Source organism: Myiozetetes cayanensis, unplaced genomic scaffold, assembly GCF_022539395.1.
Source record: "Myiozetetes cayanensis isolate MyiCay16 unplaced genomic scaffold, myiCay2020 scf4, whole genome shotgun sequence".
Taxonomy (NCBI): domain Eukaryota; kingdom Metazoa; phylum Chordata; class Aves; order Passeriformes; family Tyrannidae; genus Myiozetetes; species Myiozetetes cayanensis.
In genome coordinates, this window is record NW_026087631.1 from 21008458 (window position 1) to 21028750 (window position 20293).

General features: G+C 37.8%; 1 protein-coding gene across 1 annotated transcript in view; it reads left to right on the forward strand.

The window, feature by feature from the left end:
- PCSK5 (proprotein convertase subtilisin/kexin type 5) overlaps positions 1-20293 on the forward strand; it is a 233342-nt gene that overhangs the window by 204437 nt on the left and 8612 nt on the right. Inside the window, exons 25-30 of the mRNA XM_050329291.1 lie at positions 6230-6272; positions 7099-7241; positions 8371-8571; positions 16285-16368; positions 16868-17063; positions 19255-19472. Of these exons, the coding sequence (XP_050185248.1) occupies positions 6230-6272; positions 7099-7241; positions 8371-8571; positions 16285-16368; positions 16868-17063; positions 19255-19472 (885 nt within the window). The remainder of the gene's footprint in view (positions 1-6229; positions 6273-7098; positions 7242-8370; positions 8572-16284; positions 16369-16867; positions 17064-19254; positions 19473-20293) is intronic.

Below are 20293 nucleotides of genomic sequence, written 5' to 3' on the forward strand. Positions count from 1 at the left end.
TTAAAAAAAAAATTTTCTCTCTTTGAGAAAAAAAATTACTTCCTGAGTAAAATCCAGGCTTGGGGAAAACCACTGGAAAAAATTTACAGTATGACACTAAACCGTGAGTTCTGAAAACACAGAATATTCCAGATTTTAGTTTAAAATTCTCCACAGAAATAAGAGCACAGAACAAAACTACTGGATTAAACCAGAAGTTCATGTAGCTCAGAACCTACTGAACAAACAATGAATGTATTTGTAAAATTACTTATACAAACAAAATATGTATTGCTATTTCTTCAACAATTTGCAATTGAGGAACTTCGTGAATCAAAACAGTCATGAAATGTTAGCTGCTGAATCATTCTACTGAAATCATTGAATTAAAAATACATTAAAACAAATATAACCTAAATCATCTGCCAAGCAGACCCTCTTTTCAAGGAAGTTTGCTGCTCCCTGGGGCCCAAATGAGGGATCACATAAAAAAAAAGATGAGGTTAGTAAAGCCTTCAAAATAAAGCCTCCTTCTGTTTTCACATGCGTACCAGTGATGTTTCAACAAGAAGATCAAGGTCAATCAAAAGAGATTTCAGGACCCTGGAAAGACCAAGTGACAGGTCCTACACTTTGGCCACGACAACCCCAGACAGTTCTACAAGTTGGGGGCAGAGTGGTTGGAAAGTAACCCAGAAGAAAAGGACCTGGGGTTTTGGTTCACAGACATCTGAACGTGAGCCAGCAGTGTGCCCAGATGGGCAAGAAAGCCGGTGCCATCCTGGCCTATGTCAGAAATAGTGTGGCCAGAAGGACTAAGGGAGTGATTCTTCCTCCTGTGCTCGGCACTGTGGCGGTCGGCCGCTTCTTTCAGGCAACTAATGACAGGATGAGAAGACAGAAACTCAAGCTGCATCAGGGGAGGTTTAGGTTGGACATTAGGAAGAATTTCTTCACAGAAGGGATGATTAGACATTGGAATGGACTGCCCAAGGAGGAAGTGGAGCCACCATTCCTGCAGGTATTTAAGGAAAGACTGGACGTGGCACTTAGTGCTATGGACTAATTGCCGTGGTGGTGTTTGGTCAAAGATTGGGCTCACTGATCTTGGAGGTCTTTTCCAGACTAATTGATTCTGTTATTTTGTGATTCAGGAGTACAGGTAGTGTTTTCCTCAATCCTCCGACAAATAGAGAGGAATGTTGGAAGGAACAGATGAGCTGGAGACATAAACACTTGGCTCCAAGACTAGTGCTTCCGCCAGAACTTTGGTTTTTTATAATCACCAGATTCTTCACCTGGGATAGAGGAGTTCTGGACACAAGTATAGACTGGGAGAGGAGTGGCTGGAAAACAGCCCTGTGGAGAGGAACTTGGGGATGCTGCTTGACACTAAGTTCAGTGTGACTCAGCCATGTACCCAGGCGGCCAGTGGGGGCAAATGGCATCCTGGGGTGTGTCAAACACAGCATAACCAGCCAGAAACAGTTATGCCACTGTATTCACCCTTGGTGAGCATCACCTGGAGTACTGTGTGTAGTTCTGGGGCCTACAATTCAGGAAGCAGTTGAAGGTTCTTGAATGCGTACAGAGAACAACAAAGACAGTTGGAAGGTCTGGAAGGCCAGTCATATGAATAATGGCAAAGGACTCTGGGTTTCTCTAGGCTGGAGAAAAGCAGTCTGAGGGGTGTCTTCACTGCTCTCTACAGCTTCCTATAGACTGGAGAAAAGCAGTCTGAGGCATGTCTTCATTGCTCTCTACAGCTTCCTAAAGAGGGGAAGTGGAGACATGTCCAATGTGAGGACACATAAAGATGATTCTGAACTGGATTAAGGAGGTTTAGACTGGACATCACAAAGCATTTCTTTACCACGAGGGTGGTCAAACCCTGGAACAAGCTTGACCAACTAGGCTGTGGATGCCCCAAGTCCATCATTGTTTCAGAGGCATTTGGACAATGCCCTTAATAATGTGCTTTAACTGTTGTTCAGGCCTTAATTGGTAGGCACTTGGACTAGATGATCACTGTAGGTACCTTCCAACTGGAACCATTCTATTCTATTCTAGCAACCCTATTTCACTGTGTACTCAATTCTTTGGGCTTCTACTAGCCTAAAGCTCAGGCTCTGGATCTTTCAAATAAGGAGCTGCATCATAGAACCACTTATTGACTGTAGCATTGGATTCTCCCCATATAGAGAAGATGTCTCCAATGAGTTCTTCATGCATAAATATGTTTTTAATGGGGGACCAACAGAATCCAGATGTTCAAATTCGTGGTTAAACCTGTATTGATGTCTGATGTAAATTTAGGACTTTTGGCCCTAAATCTCTATTGCTGCTTGTAGGACAGCATCCTTTGGGTAATGTTACTCACTCAGAGGAACTACCTGTGTAGGAAAAGATTCAAACACAAGGGATCATCTCAACATAATGTTCATGTTCAGAAAATGCAACTTAACACACAGAAAGTTCACTTTCAGCAGTGTTCAGCTTTCTTGCATCTTGAAATCATCACACTGAGATTTTGCCAGGTGGAAACCACAGCCACTAGAGTAGGTAACAGAACATCTGAGTGATAGAATACAATCTAAGACAAACTGAAAGCCCTTTAATTATTAAACAGTACTGCTCATGTCCTGATCTCATTTCTGTTGAAATACTCTTACCTTTTCTTTTGCTAGGAGTAGGAATGAACTCTAGTTCTTCTTTGTAGCCCTGTAAACAATAATTTCTCTGCTTGAAATCACACTTTGGAGCTTCATATGCATTGCAAATTTCACTCCAGACTGGGTCAGCAATGTCTGGTGAGATACTAGGGAATTCTCACACAATACGTAGTTTTTAAGTCAGTTTTTTTCGTTGAGATGCCATAAAAACTAAAGAAAAAGTGGTCTAATGTAGCTAAAACATATAATTATTCTTCCTGGTGGTATATGACAATTTACAGTACTTTTATTTTAGGTTAATGTAAATTATTGTTCAGGGGTGTAAAAGGCAAATAAAGTTGAGCAGTAACTTCTGAAATTAAACAACTACTGCAGGCTGGCCTTAAAGGAAAACTGCAACATAATACAAAATAATTTTCAGTCATTACATTTAATTAAACTGGAAAAGAGATGTAAACTAGGTATTAATTTCCAGGTACTGAACTACTTTTGAATGCAAAATAAGTTGAATGTATTCAGCACACTCTAAGCTCATGTCTGAGCCAATTAATAGGTCAAGAAATTAATTTTTTTTTTTAATTCATACACAAACAGGAAGTTAAAAAAAACAAATACAGATGCTGCAGAATGTACCCTTACACCTTACTTCAACTCTCATCTTTATTGTATACATTAGATAAATTCTGCATAAGAGTCATAGCAAGATCTGGGTCTAATTGAATGGAATACTTCGAATACATGATACTCCAAGATACAGTGGGCTAGCCAGGTAAAGTTTCCAGAAGTAGGATCTGTTTAAATACCATGAACACTCAGACACAGTGAAAGAGTGACAAGGACTTCCAAAATGGTCTGGACCTAATTTTTAATGTGGAATAACATATAAATTAAATATTTTATTAAGCCTCTATAGTAAGACTAAAAAAAACCCACAAACAAACGAAACCCACAAAAAACAAATTACATTGTTCCTTGACATATTCAAAGAAAAATACCCTTCCAGCATAACAATGATGTGCTTGTAATGTTAATGCCCATACTTCCCTTCCAGAGTAGAAAAGAACACTAATTCATTTCAAATCAGAGTCCTAACAGAACGCATGACTGTTTGACCTTTGACCAATGTTTAATCTTGGCACACACCTTTTCTGTATTATAATATATATACACTACAAATGAATTCTACTTGAGAAGGCTGGGTGTGGAGAAGGGAACAGGAGTATCAGTTTATCACACACAAGGGAAGAAAACAAATTACTTTTTCTATGAACTCTAGGCAATATTTACTTGTCTAGAAAAAAAAAAAAAAAAGACAATGAAACCAGAATGAAACAGAGGAATATGTTGTGTCTGAGGCTTTATGTTTTAAAAATAGTTGAATGTTGTTTCTTTGCATTCCTTTCCAAACTATGTTAATTATTCCTCAACAGTTTAAATTCAGAAACTATGACTAAGCACAGAAGGTAATAGATCTTTTCTTTGGTGGATGTGTCTTTGATAGAAAGAAGAATGTTTCAGTAAGGGTTGATAAATGCCATAATATACTACAAAAACAAACAAACAAACAAATTAACTCACACTACCATAGTCCAATGAGTGCATGCTTTCATTTCACAAAATTGTCAAGAAACTCTCCTCTGCTTCTGCCTTCAAAATCTTACGTTTAAAGAAGGTTTCAGTTCATTCCTAAATGAAATACAGCAAATCAGCTACTCCTGTGAAATCTGTGGCCTTCTAATAAGGTATTTACTACAGCCACTTCTGTCTAGACTTTGTGCAAGCAGCAGAATACAAGTTCTATTAGTGATTTTTTTTTTGCCCTCTCCACAGTATGTATTCCACCTCACAATCTAAATTAACTATTTTTATCCATGTTTTACCAGATACTTTCCTTTAGATCCTAAACCAACTCAAAATACATTATCTTTACGTAATGGTCACTTACTTAGTACTTGTTTCCTCTAATCTTTTTCCAGAGGACAACCATAAATTTAGTCTTTCTTTGCAACTACTGCTGAGATCTGTCTCTAACTGAGCTACATAGATAGCCATCCATACAGGTAAAACTGAGAGGGCGATTAGGAAGAAACAGTCATCAGAACATCCCACAGGCAAGAAGGGAAAGATTCCTTTCCCCATAAAAGCCAGAAATTACATGGAGAATTAGTTACTAAAAACACAAACAAATTTAACGATCTTTTTGATGTGTACTCTATTTTTTTCATCAACAAAAGACAAGAGCTGTATGTACTAATACTATAATAATTTTCAAAATGTATAAATACTCGTATTTGTCTTGAGAACAACCTGCCTCCTAGCAATAAAAAAATAAATAAAAAACCCCACACAAATTAATTGAGGAAAATAATATCTCAGGAAGTGTCCTCATTTAGAAACAATATTAGTATTTCATAAATCACTCAAAATGAAGCCCTGAACCAAATGCCTTTCACTTGGAATTAAAACAAGACTTCAGAGAAAGCATTTTCGCACTTTAGGAGTACTTCCTGTTTTAACATAAAATGTAATGCAAAGAACAGTAGATCAGGTAATTACTGTTTCTCTTTGTGCTTTAAACACTAAAGAGAATATTTTCACAGGTCTGCAATTTTTCTGAGTTAAACCTTACACCTCACAGATAAATTGCTAGACTTACTTGCAAAATCAAGCGTGTGTTGCCTAATAAGTTTGCATGCATGAAGTGTGTTTTATTGTAGACACAGTTCCAACAGATGCAGTGAAAATTTTGCACTATGTGTACTGTTGATATAAAAAATAATTTATAGGCATTTCACAGTAGAACCATTTATAAATACATTCATTGTTATGTTTCCTTCCATTCTGCTCCCTTTGGTATATTTGGTTAAGGTGAAAGAAAATAAAGATAATAGCCAACAATGGAAGGAAGGTTATAGAAAATATTCTTTATTTTGGGAGCATGAAACCACATCCATAATTTTAACAGTTTTAAATGTTCCTTTTAATTCAAAAAATTTTTTGAATACAAAAATTAATTTTCTGATGCGAAAGTTTACCCAAAAGCCTTACACCATCCTCACCACCACCCCCTCCTCAAATACAGAAAGGTGTTTGTCTAGCTTGGGATTTTTAAGGTTAAATTGATTACTTAAATGTCTTTGGAAAGTTTGCTTTTAGAAGTGTCAAATGCTTTTAACTTATCTCTGAAATGAATAAAGAAAGAGGATGAAATTACAGATTTAGATAAGTTAAATCTTCTTTTAAGAGTTCATTTGACCCAACTTGAACCCCTGTGAACATTCTGCTTTTCAGACAATCACTTCCTAAGCATTCAACATCTTCTAGGTACCTGTTTGGGTTCATGATGAGGACTAAAAAGCCACAGATTACTATGAACATGAAGCCCAGGATCTGATTGTGGAAGAGTTTATCTCCGAAAAACTGTAAACAGAGATTCAGAGACAACAATGTTCTTGCTATGACTGTAGTTACTTTAGTGTTAGAAATATTAAAATAAATATGTTGTAGCAAAAATTCTTTTTAGCATTCTGCTTTTAACTCTGAAAATTATTTACAGAATTTTACGTTTTTAATTTCAGATGATCCAAGAATCTGTATAACATGCGTTCAGAACTATTATATGTAAGTATAGCTGTATAGCTTTTCATGCCTACATATTTTTCTGAAGCAAAAATGTATGCTACTACGTAGACCTATGTTCTGTAGGTTGTCGTCTTTCTTAAATTGCCTATCTGAGAACAGTAACTTTGGAAAAGACTTGGGTATTGCTGGAAACTCATCGGTTGCTCAGAATTAAGGCTCATTTAAACTTAGGGACTGGTGTAAACTTTACATACATGAAGAGAGGAGTATGAAGAGTGAGTCTAAAAGTTTAACTGTGCTTTGGAACTGGATTTACAACTAGTTTGCTCTTAATAGGTTGCGTCCAGTTCTGGTATGGGCTGTTCATCAGACACACTTAAAAATGTATGGAGTTTATGCAAAGGAAAAAATAATTCATTAAAAGCCTAACTTAGGTGGAGAGAAAAAAAACTCTGCTGCTTTTCAAAGAGACAGTAAAGAGATCTCTGTAAAAATTATCATGACAAAAGAAAGTATTGGTTACAATCTATCTACAAACCACAGCATTGGATTATATGTTTTTTGCAAGCCATCAGCTCTTTACAACAGCAATACAGTAATTTCTAATGAAGCATGTGTTCATTTTTGTGCTTTCATTTAAAAATCAAATTAGTTATACTTAAGAATCATAAGATTAAAAAGCACGTCTTTGTCAGTTGAATAAGCAACATAACAACAAATACACTTTGAATCCTCATTACAGGAATTATTTCTATTCACTAAGATGACATTAGAACTTTATCATTACCACTCCTAGAAACACACAGAAAACAAACTCAATGGCCTCAAAAGAAACTTACTAATGATGTTCTGCTTTATCTTACAGGTATAAGCAGCATTGCTATAAATACTGTCCAGAAAACACCTACAGAGACGAAGGTTCTCTGCAGTGTCGAGATTGTCCTAGCAACTGTGATAGCTGTGACAAGGACAAGTGTGACTCCTGTGAGGAAGGCTTTTATCTCTCAGGTAAGCAAAGTGCCAAGTATGGCATATATACAAAAATATTTTAGACTTTTTCTTTAGGGAAAGATTCTGAATCCAAATTCTCAAATTCTTACATCTGTTCTATGTCAGACAGTGGAGGCTGAGGGGAGTTAGCCCTTTGCAAAATCAGGCATTTGAACTAATATAAGGTGGTTATGTTAGCCAGTGGTGTAATTTGATTCAAAGGAGCCATATATTTGAATTTCCACTCTTTTAGGTATATTAAAAAAATTTGTATTTGATTCAGATTTTGTCTTTAACTATGGAAAGACATTTAAATGTTTCTTTTCTATTTGCAAGTCTAATTTTACTTTGACTTTCAGATGCATGTGGAGTAACAAGCCTTAAATACTCTGAAATAAGCTCAGTTAAAACACTAAATTCCACACCAGATTCATGCAAGACTAGGAATTTCTTAGCTTTATTAAGAAGCCATAAATCAGACAGGTCTGGTTCAGACATGGTGCTAAAAAAGAATCACAGGAATTCATGAGGTTATGATATTCTTGTGCATTTCTTGCTGAAGGTGTCCAGTACTGGCATCACATTCATGGAAAACTATGGTGACAAGCAGAGGTGATCTGTTGGTCTACAATTTTATTAATTGAAATTAGAAGGAAGCTCAAAAAGCTATCAGTGTAACAACTTCAGGAGCTTTAGTATGCCAACACTTAAACTGAACCAGGTTTACCTGAGTTTAACTTTATATTCAGCAGAAACTAGAGATCCCAAAAATATGTGTATGTCTAAAATCGATTTTCTATTGGAACTGTATAATAATTGGGACTCAAACACAAAACTTTCATCCTGACCTGGATTTCCATAAGATTTGTATGTAATAGGATCTAACATATTGATTAAAGCCCAGCTAGATATAAATTTAAGTGCAGATCGGTTTGAAGTTTGTGAGGCTTGCATAAGCAACTGAACTGAATTTAGGTTTCATGCTAAAAAAATTAGACTTCATGTAGTTGCAAAAAATGTCATGTGTTCTTATATACTGGTTCTTTTTCTTAAACCATTTCTTGCTGGAGACTGAGATAAGCTATATATGAGGTACCTCCTTGCAGGGTTGAGGGGTCAATATGATGACAGGCTATGTTTGTTGCAGGTGGCACGTGTGTGAGTGAGTGTGGAGATGGCTTCTTCACCGATGACATCTCTAGAGAATGCGAACCTTGCCACAAGAACTGTGCAACCTGTGTTGGGTACAGTTACGAGAACTGTACTGGGTGCAAAAACGGTTTCCAGCTATCTCATGGGCAGTGCCTGAATCCAAGAAATTCTCAATCAGTGGGAAAGTTCTGGAACCGTAAGTTGCAACAGATCCTGCAATCTTTTCTGTTTCTTTGAAGACTACTAAAAAATTTTAAATAGTGTAGTAAGATCTTGCAGATGGAGTGAAATTGCACTGTTGTCAAATTTGCTGTAATTTTAAAAGTATAAATGACCAAACCCATTGGTTTCACAGAGTGAAATTCATCTTCCTGCAAATAGCATAACATTTCAATATAACGTGTCTTATCTGTGAGTTATCTGAATAGATAAAAGATTAGAAATATAATAGATAAAAAGGATAAAAAAATACGAGAAAGGTTAAATATAGATAATAGATTAGGGTACTGGGTTTTCCTTATCTAAGCTAGTGGGAACCTTGTGGGCTGTGTCTTAGATCAGCTTTATGGCTATTGGTTCCCTACACAGAAGTCAATATAAGTTGAACTCAATGATCCTCACGGGTCGCTTCAAACTTGGCATATTCTGTGATTCTTTGAAAATAATGTAATATGTGGCTCTATGTGGGGGTAGTGTGGACTAAAAAAAATGCTCTCTCTCTTCTTTTCCCTGCTGTTCCCTAGATAGACGTGCACTGCTTTCTGAGAGACCAAACATGGGCTATAGAACTATATTCTGGCATTCTGCTCCCACACAGGATGTTTCCACAACCTTCACAAAATAATCAGTTCTTTCTTGGTGCCCTCATCCCTAGCATGGGAAAGGCAACTCTGAAAAGGGCCCAAAAAATCCAAGAAGTGTTTGGAAGAAAAATGCTTTTAAAACTAGAGATGTTGAGGAGAATGCTTCGTAATAGATTTAGAAATTACTTTCCCTCAGGGGTATCTTCGAGTGTATCACAGTACTGTCACAAATTTACCAAGAAAACTTTAAATGAGGAGTGTACATGTGGAATATTTGTCTTTCCCATTATGTCAGTTATATAAACTACAATTGAAAGTTTATGTTACCAAATGAAATTGCAAATGGAAAAAATGGAACTTTCAAATAGAATACTGGAGCAATAGTAAAATATTCAGGGAGGTTTAGGGATTTACATTACTAGGGGTCTTTAAGAACACATGAAAAGTATCTGACAGGGATGTTTACCAAATGAAGCAAGAGACCAAATTAGTAGCTATATTTTTCAATCAAATAAATATTTTCTTCTGATTCCTATGTCTTTATTTGAATGAAACATCAAAGAATGACTATCCTTAGATCTATGTGATCGTGCATTAAAAATTAAAGTATAGTGACAAATATTTCCAGGAAAAATATTTACCATTTCTATTCATTGCCTACCTCATTGAGAAATGTTGTTGTTTCAAAAGGAATAACTTTTCTTCACTTCAAAAAAAAAAATCAGAGAAAAAAGAGAAATATTAATAGAAAGTTGATTTCTTATATTCATTTCCTTGCATTTAATCCATATAAGCAAGTATTTTTTTTTCAATTTGAGACATCAGTGTCATGGGGAGAGCACATCTGTAGTCTGGTTTATGTACTGGTTATTTCTTTCTCACACTGTAAAACAAGGTGACTTCTTATCAGTTTTTTTCTTTTGAGCAGACATCTGATGCAGTTCTGTATATACCAACATTGCTGATATATACAATCAATGCTATATTGCTGCGCTGCGGAACTTGTTCTCTCTATCTTGCGTACCATTTCTCTTTCCTCCCAGTACTAAAAATATATCTGTCTTAGGGGCATTTCAAACTGCAAGATACATCTCTCTCAGAGTTGTATTGGTTTGAACATTAGCAACTGTTCCAAAGTCACAGGATTCCTGCTGCACCTGGAGATGGGACATGGGAACATGGCTGGTGGCTCTACACCTTTTTGTGGATAGACTTGCTGCGATTCCTCCAGTGTGGCAGCTGCTGTACCATGTAACTGCTGGGAAAGTGATGTTGAACTTGCTGAAATCCTGAGCCTTTTCTGTCAAGGATAGGCTTCCAAATATTAGTAATCTTCAAGTAAAAATGTTAATGAAGTTGTCACTGTCTTTCCTGAAGTTACACCCTTAATAACTACATTTATCTACATTTTATGAAGTTTCCTATTCAGATACTCTAGGACTATCCAGTTCTCATAACAGTAATTTTCATTGTTTCTAATTAACAACATAATCTAAATAGTTGAGGTTTTGGCTAGCCTATCAGTCATTCATTTCTTTTGATGATGCAATAAAGGGACAGATGTCAGCTGAGTCCAGATTTTCAACCATACTGTCTATATTGGAAATCCTTGTTGTATATTAAAAATCCTTAACAAAAAATACAGGATTTAGGCATGCAGGACTAAAACACATTTAGCTCTAGTAGTGCTTCACATCAACAGGATAGTTCCTGGTTAAAGACTGCAGGACATTTCACACCCTGATAATATTTTGAAATACATGGATAATTTCAAAGGGCAGAGTGGGGGGGAACAAAACTAAAAACCAAACCAAACCAAAAATTCAAAGACTGTGTGTGCAAGAGCACTGTGATAGCTTCAGAGCTGCAGTAAAATTTAGCTCAAGAAATTATACAGTGGGATTCAGCTTCTCAGTTTCTAGAAAAGAATAGGAGACACTTAGCTTGGTCAAAAAAGAATATTCTTGTAAAGGTCATTCACTTTGGCCTTTTAAAAAAAAGAAGAGCAGAACAGCCTAATAATAAACCACTCTGTTCTTTCAAAGTCAATGTCCCATAATTGGTACATGGGTGGTTTACAACTGTACTGGTTTTAACAACTCGGCAGTAAAAAATTAACCCCACTCGGATGCCCTCCTCTTGCCCCCTTTCTAGCAACATGAGAAACACTAGGGGAGACCAGAAGCAGGAGTCACAATTTTCCTCACAATAAACTCACAATAAACACAACAATACAGAGGGAATAGTTTAACCAACAAAGGTGAGAGGTAGCCTGGCCCCCCTAGAACAAAAGGAAATAAAATGGCAGCCACTCCCACGCTGCACTCCAGGCGGACCCCCAGGAACAAAGGGTAAAAACTGTGGGCAACTTCCACATTTTCCTCCCCGCAGCCAGACAAAACTGCAGGTAACAGGGGCAAAGCAAAAAACTTGGGAAACCATTTCATCCAAAAGCAGATATTCTTATCCTTCGGCAAAGCTCAGGTCCTGGTTATAGCAGCAGTGTTGGTGTTCTCTTATCTCCGTGGTGTGGTAGTGGCAAATGAGGGTGGGATGGAGGGCAGTGGCGTGCAGTCAGTCTCTCTGTCTCTCTTCCTGCTGCTGTAATCGGTGGTGGTGGCAGCAGCAGTGGTAGAAAGCAGTGGCAGCTGCAGTGGTGGCAGTGCTAGCAAAGGGTCTCTGTCAACAGCAGGGCAGGTCCCACTGCGCTCCTCTGGTTTTTTGTTCTGCTCAGCTCGTCTAGGTTGGAAGTTATCCCTGCTGCTCCATTCTCCCACAGCAACCTCCCAAACTGGAGCTGTCTTTTCAGCACCACCACAGAGCTGTGGCTTGAAAAGTGATTGGTACAGGACTGGAGGTGGTCCATTGTGGTTCCAAGTGGTGGTTACCTCTGTCCAGAGCTGGGGAAGAGAAAGGTGACCCTTCCACTTCCACCTGCAGCTTTCAAAGGGGCCAGTCCACTCTCTTCCTCAACCTGGTCAAGAAGAACAAAGGTTCCATTTCCTTCACCTCTGAGTTCCGTGATGAACAAAAACCTCCCCCACTCTGCCATTGGTGACACGGGTGATGTGGAATAAACAGTGCTAAAAAACTCCACCCCTTTTTCTCCATAACTGTGACAACAGCATCATATGCCTATGGCTTCTACATTTGTAAGTTTCATTGGCCACTGTAAGAGCTACAGACTGAAAATTTAAAGGAAAGCTAGCTGAATCCCCAAGTCCTTTAGGGGAAAACAAACTAAAAACCAACAGCTAAACACAGTAATTTTCAAGCTTTCCCTTTGTCATCAGTCTAAACTCCAAGGCAACATACATTGCATGACCATTTTTCAGTTTAGTATGGCAATTCTTCAGAAGATATGGTTACATTATTAAAAGTAGTGTGCACAAGTTTCTGTAAAAAAAATTGTTACATCACATTTTCCCATTTGAAGAACTTTTTGCTGTTCAGGAAAATTACATTTAAAAACTTCACCTTATTCCAAATGTGTGCTGTGTTTGGGTTTTCTCACAAATGAAAGCCTATTTCCAGTCACATTTAACCTATCCACAATTAAAAAAAAATAATCTTTTTGACGGATTTCTTCTGTCAGTACTAAAGTTGAGGAATTTAAATACTTACACTGGACTAGAAGATAAAGGTTGTTTACCTTGACAACTATCAGAACCCAATTGCTTGTGCACATTCCCCTCTGGTGGCAACTAGTGTATATTACAGAAAACAGCATGTGCTGCAAAGGGCAAATGTTAAACAGAAATAAAAACTACTTTACTGAAAAAATCTTTATTTTTAATTTTAATCTTGAAACATTTTGAAACAATGGCCTCCTTGAAATACTCTTCAGTGATAGTTAACCTCATTTTTCTGCTATTTATCTTCATTCAAGAACAGTAAAAGAGAGAAACTCTCTACAAATAAGTGAGGATAACAGAAAACCTAATAACACCAAAAATCCAAATTTTCTGGAGTATTCCTTATATTCTTACAGGTACAATCAAAATGGACACTTTATAAGGTTTTGTTGAATAATGTAGAGTCAGAAAAAACATGAAGCTAAGGAGTAGTCTCTCAAAAAAATCTTTTGACAGTGAATTTGTGTATCTCACAAAAGTAAGCTGTTGGTTGAAGTGGTGGCCTTGCCCTGTTGGGGCTGAGGCAAGCCCCCAAGAAAACTCAAAGGTGTTATGAGTTATTATACATTTCTAGCTCAGGTGTACACCTTGTACCTCCTCGGGGTGGGGAGTTTTACAGTGGATAGTGTCACAGGACATGTGACTGAGTCTCTGACAACTTCTAAGGCAGTTGCAGCTGCCTATTATGTCACCATCGATCATGGTTCATCATGGTCCGACATCTGAGATGCATAGCCCAGGCTAGATGTGCAAAGTTATCATGTAAAGGGAGGACATTGTCATGATAAGAGGGATTCTCTCACCTTGCTGGTCTTGCCTGTTCTTAGCCTCTTCCCTTATTTGGAAATTCAGTTTGTAGCTTCAGGTATGCATCTGCACCCAGGATAGTTGGACAATGGCACCCACTTACCTGATCTGAAGGTCCTTTGGCAATGTTCAGTACTCAGGGAGAGGTGGACCTTGCTGGGTGAGCAGCTGCTTCTTTTCAGTTTGCAAAGTGATCTGAGTATGCATAAGTCATTAACTGTTTCAGTTTCTAACAACAAGTAGTCCTGCTAAAGAATCATAGAATCCCAGACTCATAGAATCCCAGATTCACAGAATCAGCTGTGTAAGAAAAGACCTCTGAGATCATGAAGTCCAACACCACCATAGTTAGTAGACCAGGGCACTAAGTGCCACATCCAGTCTCATCTTAAAAACCTCCAGGGATGGTGCATCCACCACCTCCCTGGACAGCTTGTTCCAATGTCTGATCACTCTCTCTGTAAAAAATTTCTTTCTAATATCCAACCTAAACCTCCCGTGGCAGAGCTTAAGCCCGTGCCCTCTTGTCCTACTGCTGATTGTCTGGGAGAAGAGACTGACCCCCACCTGGCTACAGCCCCCTTTCAGGTAGCTGTAGTGAGAGATGAGGTCTCCTCTGAGCCTCCTCCTCTCCAGGCTAAACAATCCCAGCTCCCTCAGCCTCTCCTCACAGGACTTGTGCTCAAGTCCTTTCATCAGCCTGGTTTCTCTTCTCTGGACCTGCTCCAGCACCTCAATGTCCTTCCTGAACTGAGGGGCCCAAATGACTAACCATGTCATTGCTGAGTGACCTTCTATTAAACATCCAGGTTTTGATCTGCTGTGCTGCCCATGGACCCCCATATTAAGAGGTTTTCTCAGTACAAGAAGTTTTTGAGATGTTCTGAGCTGATGGTAGGGCCAGATACAGTTAAGGCATATTGTTATGAGTTGTCAATCGGTCACATTAACTGTGGATCCACTTTTTTTCACTGAAATAGCTATGGCTCAGCTCATTTAGCAGTAGAGTTATAAGAAATAATAATCATCAAGATTTTTATTGTTTTTCCTTCTTCTGGCTCCTGTGCCATGTTATGCACATACACAATTTTCATATGCTTTAGTAAAATGGCCAGTATTTCCCCTTGTAGGAAAGGGCTTTATATAAGTCTTCTGTTCTCCATTGTCTTTTTACTTGAAGCATTTGCTTTCATAACTTTCATTCAAAATATCAATATTCTAACTACTTTGCCATAACAGGCAGAACAAAAAAATAAAGTGATATGCTGCATGTAGCTAATTGTTACTGTCAGTCTATCAACCTACAGAAAATATATACACATAAGTGGTAGGATGAGCTGGGTGTGCTAACTGAGGTGCATAGCTCAGTCTGCATCCAACTTCTGTTCTATTTTTTATTTTCAGCAAAATCAAAAGACTACTGTCTGTCTGTTGGCCCATAATTATTTTTTCACCAGACATCCATCCAAAATACAGACCTACGTATTAGGACCTGCCACATTGCATAACACATTTTGTTTGTATCAGGTATGATCCTCATTGATTGATTGTCATTTAGAGCTGATGGTTATGCAAACCATAATCATCAAAGACTCATAATCAGTCTTGGTTTTGCACAGGCATAAAACTCCATTTGACATGCATTGGGCTCTTCCTTTTGGAGGGAAATAGCAGGTAGTATCTTTGGGGAAGAACTGTTTAACAAATAGTATTTCCAAACTTCAACAGTTTTGGGCACCAAAATATAAAAAATATTAAACTCTTAGAAAGCATCCAAAGGAGGGTAATGAGGATGGTGAGGGGTCTGGAGGGGAAGCCTGACAAGGGGCAGCTGAGGTCACCTGTTTTGTTCAGCCTGGAGAAGAAGAGACTGATGGGAGACCTCCTTGTGGTCTTCAACATCCTCATAAGGGAAAGCAGAGGGGCAGTACTGATCTCTTTACTCTCATGACCAGTGACAGGACTCGAGGAAATGGCATGAAGCTGAGTCAGGGGACCTAGAGTGTGGCTGAGAAGTAGGACAGGCTCCCTAGGGAAGTAGTCACAGCACCGAGCCTGTCTGAGTTCAAGAAGCATTTGGACAACATCTAGTGTGATTCTTGGGGTCACAAGTCGGACTTTGATGATCCTGATGTGTTCCTTCCAACTCAGCCTATTCTGTGATTCTGTTGTTACTCTCTCCTTCCTACTCACAGTTTTCTTCCTTAGTTACAAGGCAATGGTTCTTCTGCAACAAGTTAGTTCAAAATGTCCTTACTAAACCAGGTCCCCAAATTTACATACTTTCTAGCTCTTCCCATTTGTATTAGGATTACATATCTGTATTTGGGTTTGGAGCACTACATTGAAACTAATATTATTGGGCTCATTATTAAAATTAATTACATAATTATTATTGTTCTCACTTGTGATAAGAGGTCCAGAACACTGGTTTAATGAATCTCAGGAAAACATCTATATTTTGCTTAAATACAATTCTTAAGTTACTATTTAGAGAGAGCAGTCTAACACAATCATCAAGTTCTTTCAAATCTGTGAATTCCAAAAATTCAGAGATATATTTTCAAAACAGCTTAGGAGAAGACATAGGAAATGTCCTTCCTAAAGGAGGGAAAATTAACAAAAACAGATGTAAAAAATGAACTTTTTTCCCTTTCATCCCAGATGCAAAAAGAAAATTGCTATCTTGTGACTCTTCATGTAGGACCTGTGAGAAATCTGCTGATAAGTGTACTACATGTCCAGAAGGTAAGACTTCATCTTCCTTGGGTAAGTTTTGCAAGAGACTATAATATTCTGTATCCTACACCCTATCAGGGAATGTTTTTGTCAACAGTCACTAGAAAGTTCCTTAACAGCTTAAAGGATAGGTAGGGAATCAGATAATCAGCAGCTGGAGTCAGGCATCAGCACACGCCCTTGGCAATATGGGTTAAAAAAATGTCAGGTAGATGGTGTTCCTTTCCTTTCAATCAAAAGTTGTAGATATGATGTGGGAATTACCAAACTGGGATTTATTCAGGAAGATGTACTAGATAATCCTGATGATTCCTTCTAACCATAAATTTCAGTGAAGTCTGAGCAAAATACTTTGGGAAATTGCTTAAAGAATGTTTTATTCATGCTTTTAAGCATACATGTTGAGTTTTGAGAAGTTAAAAGCTTTTTTTATAGCCATCCAAAGCAGGAATCTTTTAAATATCTTTCTAATTGATGCATTTACCCACCTGGGTTGCTCTTTTTCCAGGAAAATTTCTTATCCATGATACCTGTGTTTCTCTGTGTCCTCAAAAAACTTTTGGCAACACTGCAAGCGGAAAGTGCGAGAAGTGTAGGGATGACTGTGAGGTATGTTCTGACCCATGGCATTGTCAGAAGTGTAAGGCTGAACAGGACCAGCTTCTCTTCCTCCACAATGGCAGATGTTTACCAGAGTGCCCTGAGTAAGTAACGCCTGTTGGATAACTCATTCTTTTTTTTTTTCACTGTGCTCCTTCTCTTTGAAGTTCAGATCCATTATAAACCTTTCAAGGAAGACCTTAATGTAACCTAAGATACCAGAAACTGCCACATGGTAAAAATAATTACCGTCTACCTGAATAAACAGCATTTTCACTTGGTTAGAGAAAAATCAAAAGTCAAGCTAAGACATGAAATCCTATGACAGATGGAACAGCTCTCATTGACTTCAATAGGACCTTGGTGCTTCAAAATGGCTCTTAATGGTGAATACAGATAAGCCTCTAGACATTCTTCAAATTTTTTCTTTCCTCAAAGTTGTGCAGAGAAGCCGAATGAACCAGAAAGTGAACCTCTCAGAGTCCTGATATGGAAATACAGTGCTTAAGGTTTTGAGCCATATTCTTTATTTTTTCCTGTAATAAATGAAATTCAAAAAGAAAAATTCCCATTTGACTGCAACCAATTTTAGATGGATACTCAGGCACATGAGCAGAGCAGGTTTTACCTTTTCTGTGCTTTTTTAATCAGCATTCTTCATGCCTATACACACACATAAAACCTGTGCTACCTAGCATGAAAATCTTGCTTAGTTAACCTCTTTCTTCAGAAAAATGTGCAACCCCTACTTTTCTTGCAATCAGTGCAAACTCTTTGTCACTATATTCCTGGTAATTTTGTCATATTAAATCGTGAGTGCCAGTGGAACACGTTTTGTTCATGAAATGTCTGAGTAAATGGAAAGTAATTGCACTAAAGCCTACTGTAGTCCAGAAACAACTTTTAATATCAGAAATTGTGGCATACAAGCAAAGATAATGTTTTGGCATTCAGATGCATGTTATAAGTACCAACAGCCCAGTTATCCTACACAGTGAGTATAACAAAATTAAATCTTTTTGTATAGCACTAGTCTTTTCAGATATTATTATCCCACTTAATTCCAAATTCTAGACTGTAAACAATGGCTTCCCATCATTCAGCAAAATTCTTCTGGTTTAAACTCCAGTTTAAGACTCTGAGGCAAAGTTCTTGAGCTATAACTACTCTCCCCTGGAGCAGAGGATTATATGAGAAACTTTTTTAGGAGGTTGGTTCAACTTGATTTATATTTTTTTGAGTTTTGGGACATGCTGTAAGGGATAAAGAGGATTGGCTTACTGCACTGTTAATTTTCTGAGGAATTTTCAAAGCCTAGGCTGAGTACTTAACATGGAAACAAGAGATGACAGAACTGTGAGAAATAGATGCAGATCTTGACAAAGGTTAGAAGAAAAAAAAATATTAAAATAGATGGCAGACACAGCTCTTCCCATCTTTTCTCTAACCTTACTCCTAATGTATCTCCCAAGGCTTTCCTTTGAAAAATCATCTCCAAGAAGGAAAGGAGAAGCACCCTTCTACAGGGAAAACCAAGCTTGTTAATGTAAAGTACATATTCTGGAACTAATTTCTATCTCTTTTTCTTCCCTAGTTTTCATCAATGGCTCTAAAGATATGGATTAGCAGTCATCTGAAAATGTCAACTTGCTTGTCCTTTAATCTTCTAACACTTTGGTTTTGAGAGCTTAGACAGATCAGATTCAGCCTCTCCTTTTATACATCTTCTCTGAACCACAAGTGCAATTTTTTCTGCATTTTATTTATGACAGTAACTGTGGCTGTCTACATTTGCTCTCACACCAAGATAGCAGTGAAACATAACCCCTCTTCATCACCTCTAGCCTGCCTTCACACTGCCAGGGTTTTCTCTGTTTTTTCCCCTCAAGGGCCACTGAGGTTGTATTTCTCTGGTGTGGCTGTTGCAGGTCAGCTGTGCAAGATGAGAAATTACACCTTTCTTTTCCCAAAGATCTTTCTATCTTACGTGAAGGAGGAAATAAAGAAATGAGCAAGTAAGAATGTTCAACGTCCCTTAGAGAATGGGTACAAGAAAAAAGGAAGGCCAGATACCCTTCATCTGCACTAACCATGCACATTTTCTTTTTGCAGACGCAGGGGATTTAAGTGGAGGACAAGTAACAAATTGTGTGAGAAACCTCAAAGATCCAGAGAAATATGTGTGCTGGGAAAGTCTCATTTAGAGTTCTTATAGCCTGGACTGTTTGATAACTACATTGACCAGAAGTTTGCTTTATGTTTTTTTGTTTGTTTGTTTGTTTTTCCATTCAATAGGGGATATTTTAATGATTCTGAGACTTGCAAGGAATGCAGCGGATCCTGTAAGACATGCATAGGAAATGCAACTAAATGCCTGTCCTGTGAAAGCCCTTTGCTTTTGGAGCACTGGAAATGTAAACCTACCTGTTCAGAGAATCATTTTGCCTCTGAAGGAATCTGCAAACACTGCCCTGAAATGTGTCAGGAATGCATTCACAAAGAAATATGCAAAGGTATTACTAAGACTTGGTCTTTACTTGGCTAAAATCCACCTGGATCTGTCTGGAGACAGATTGACAGAAACACAGATCTGAATTGACATTCTGTAATGTGTAAAAATGAAAAAAGAAGTGGTGTGTATACCATTGCTTTTCTCTAAGAGGCAAAACAACTGGTGCTTTATGATGAGACTCAGTCACATAGTTAATCTGTAAAGCTTTCATATTGCTCTACCTTTTTCTGTTGTTCTTCAGAGATTCCTACTCGTTTGGTTCTATTTCTGATCTAGTGTATACATATCTAAACACATACATACACATTTACACCAATGTGAAAAACAGAACATTTCTTTCCTTGTTTGTTTGAACCTCATATCTCTTCATGATTTTTGCAAACAACTGTTGGAGAAAGAACTCTCCGTAACGAAACATATTAGGAAAGCCTTGGATATCTTGGTGAGGTTCAATGCCCCCTCAAAAATTTCCAGCATAGTTAATATTGAGTTAGCCATTCTGGAAAACAAGCCTATTAAATCAAGTACTGGTAACAAAAGTAGCAACTGATTCACAGCTCAAAGACAGACATTCAGATCAATGTATTCTAGTCATATTTTAATAATAAACTACACGAATCTCAGATGTGGACATATCTGATTTTGCAGGAAGTTCATAATGCAGATATAGTATGCTAGGAAAAGGCCATTTATATTCAGTGGTAAATGGTTTAGTTAATATCAGCAAACCTGAACCAGTGATTTTGCTTCACAGTCTCTTGATGTAACACAGAAGAAACCATGTGAGGGTTAGGCCAATATGGGTGTTTTGGAGGGGAAGGA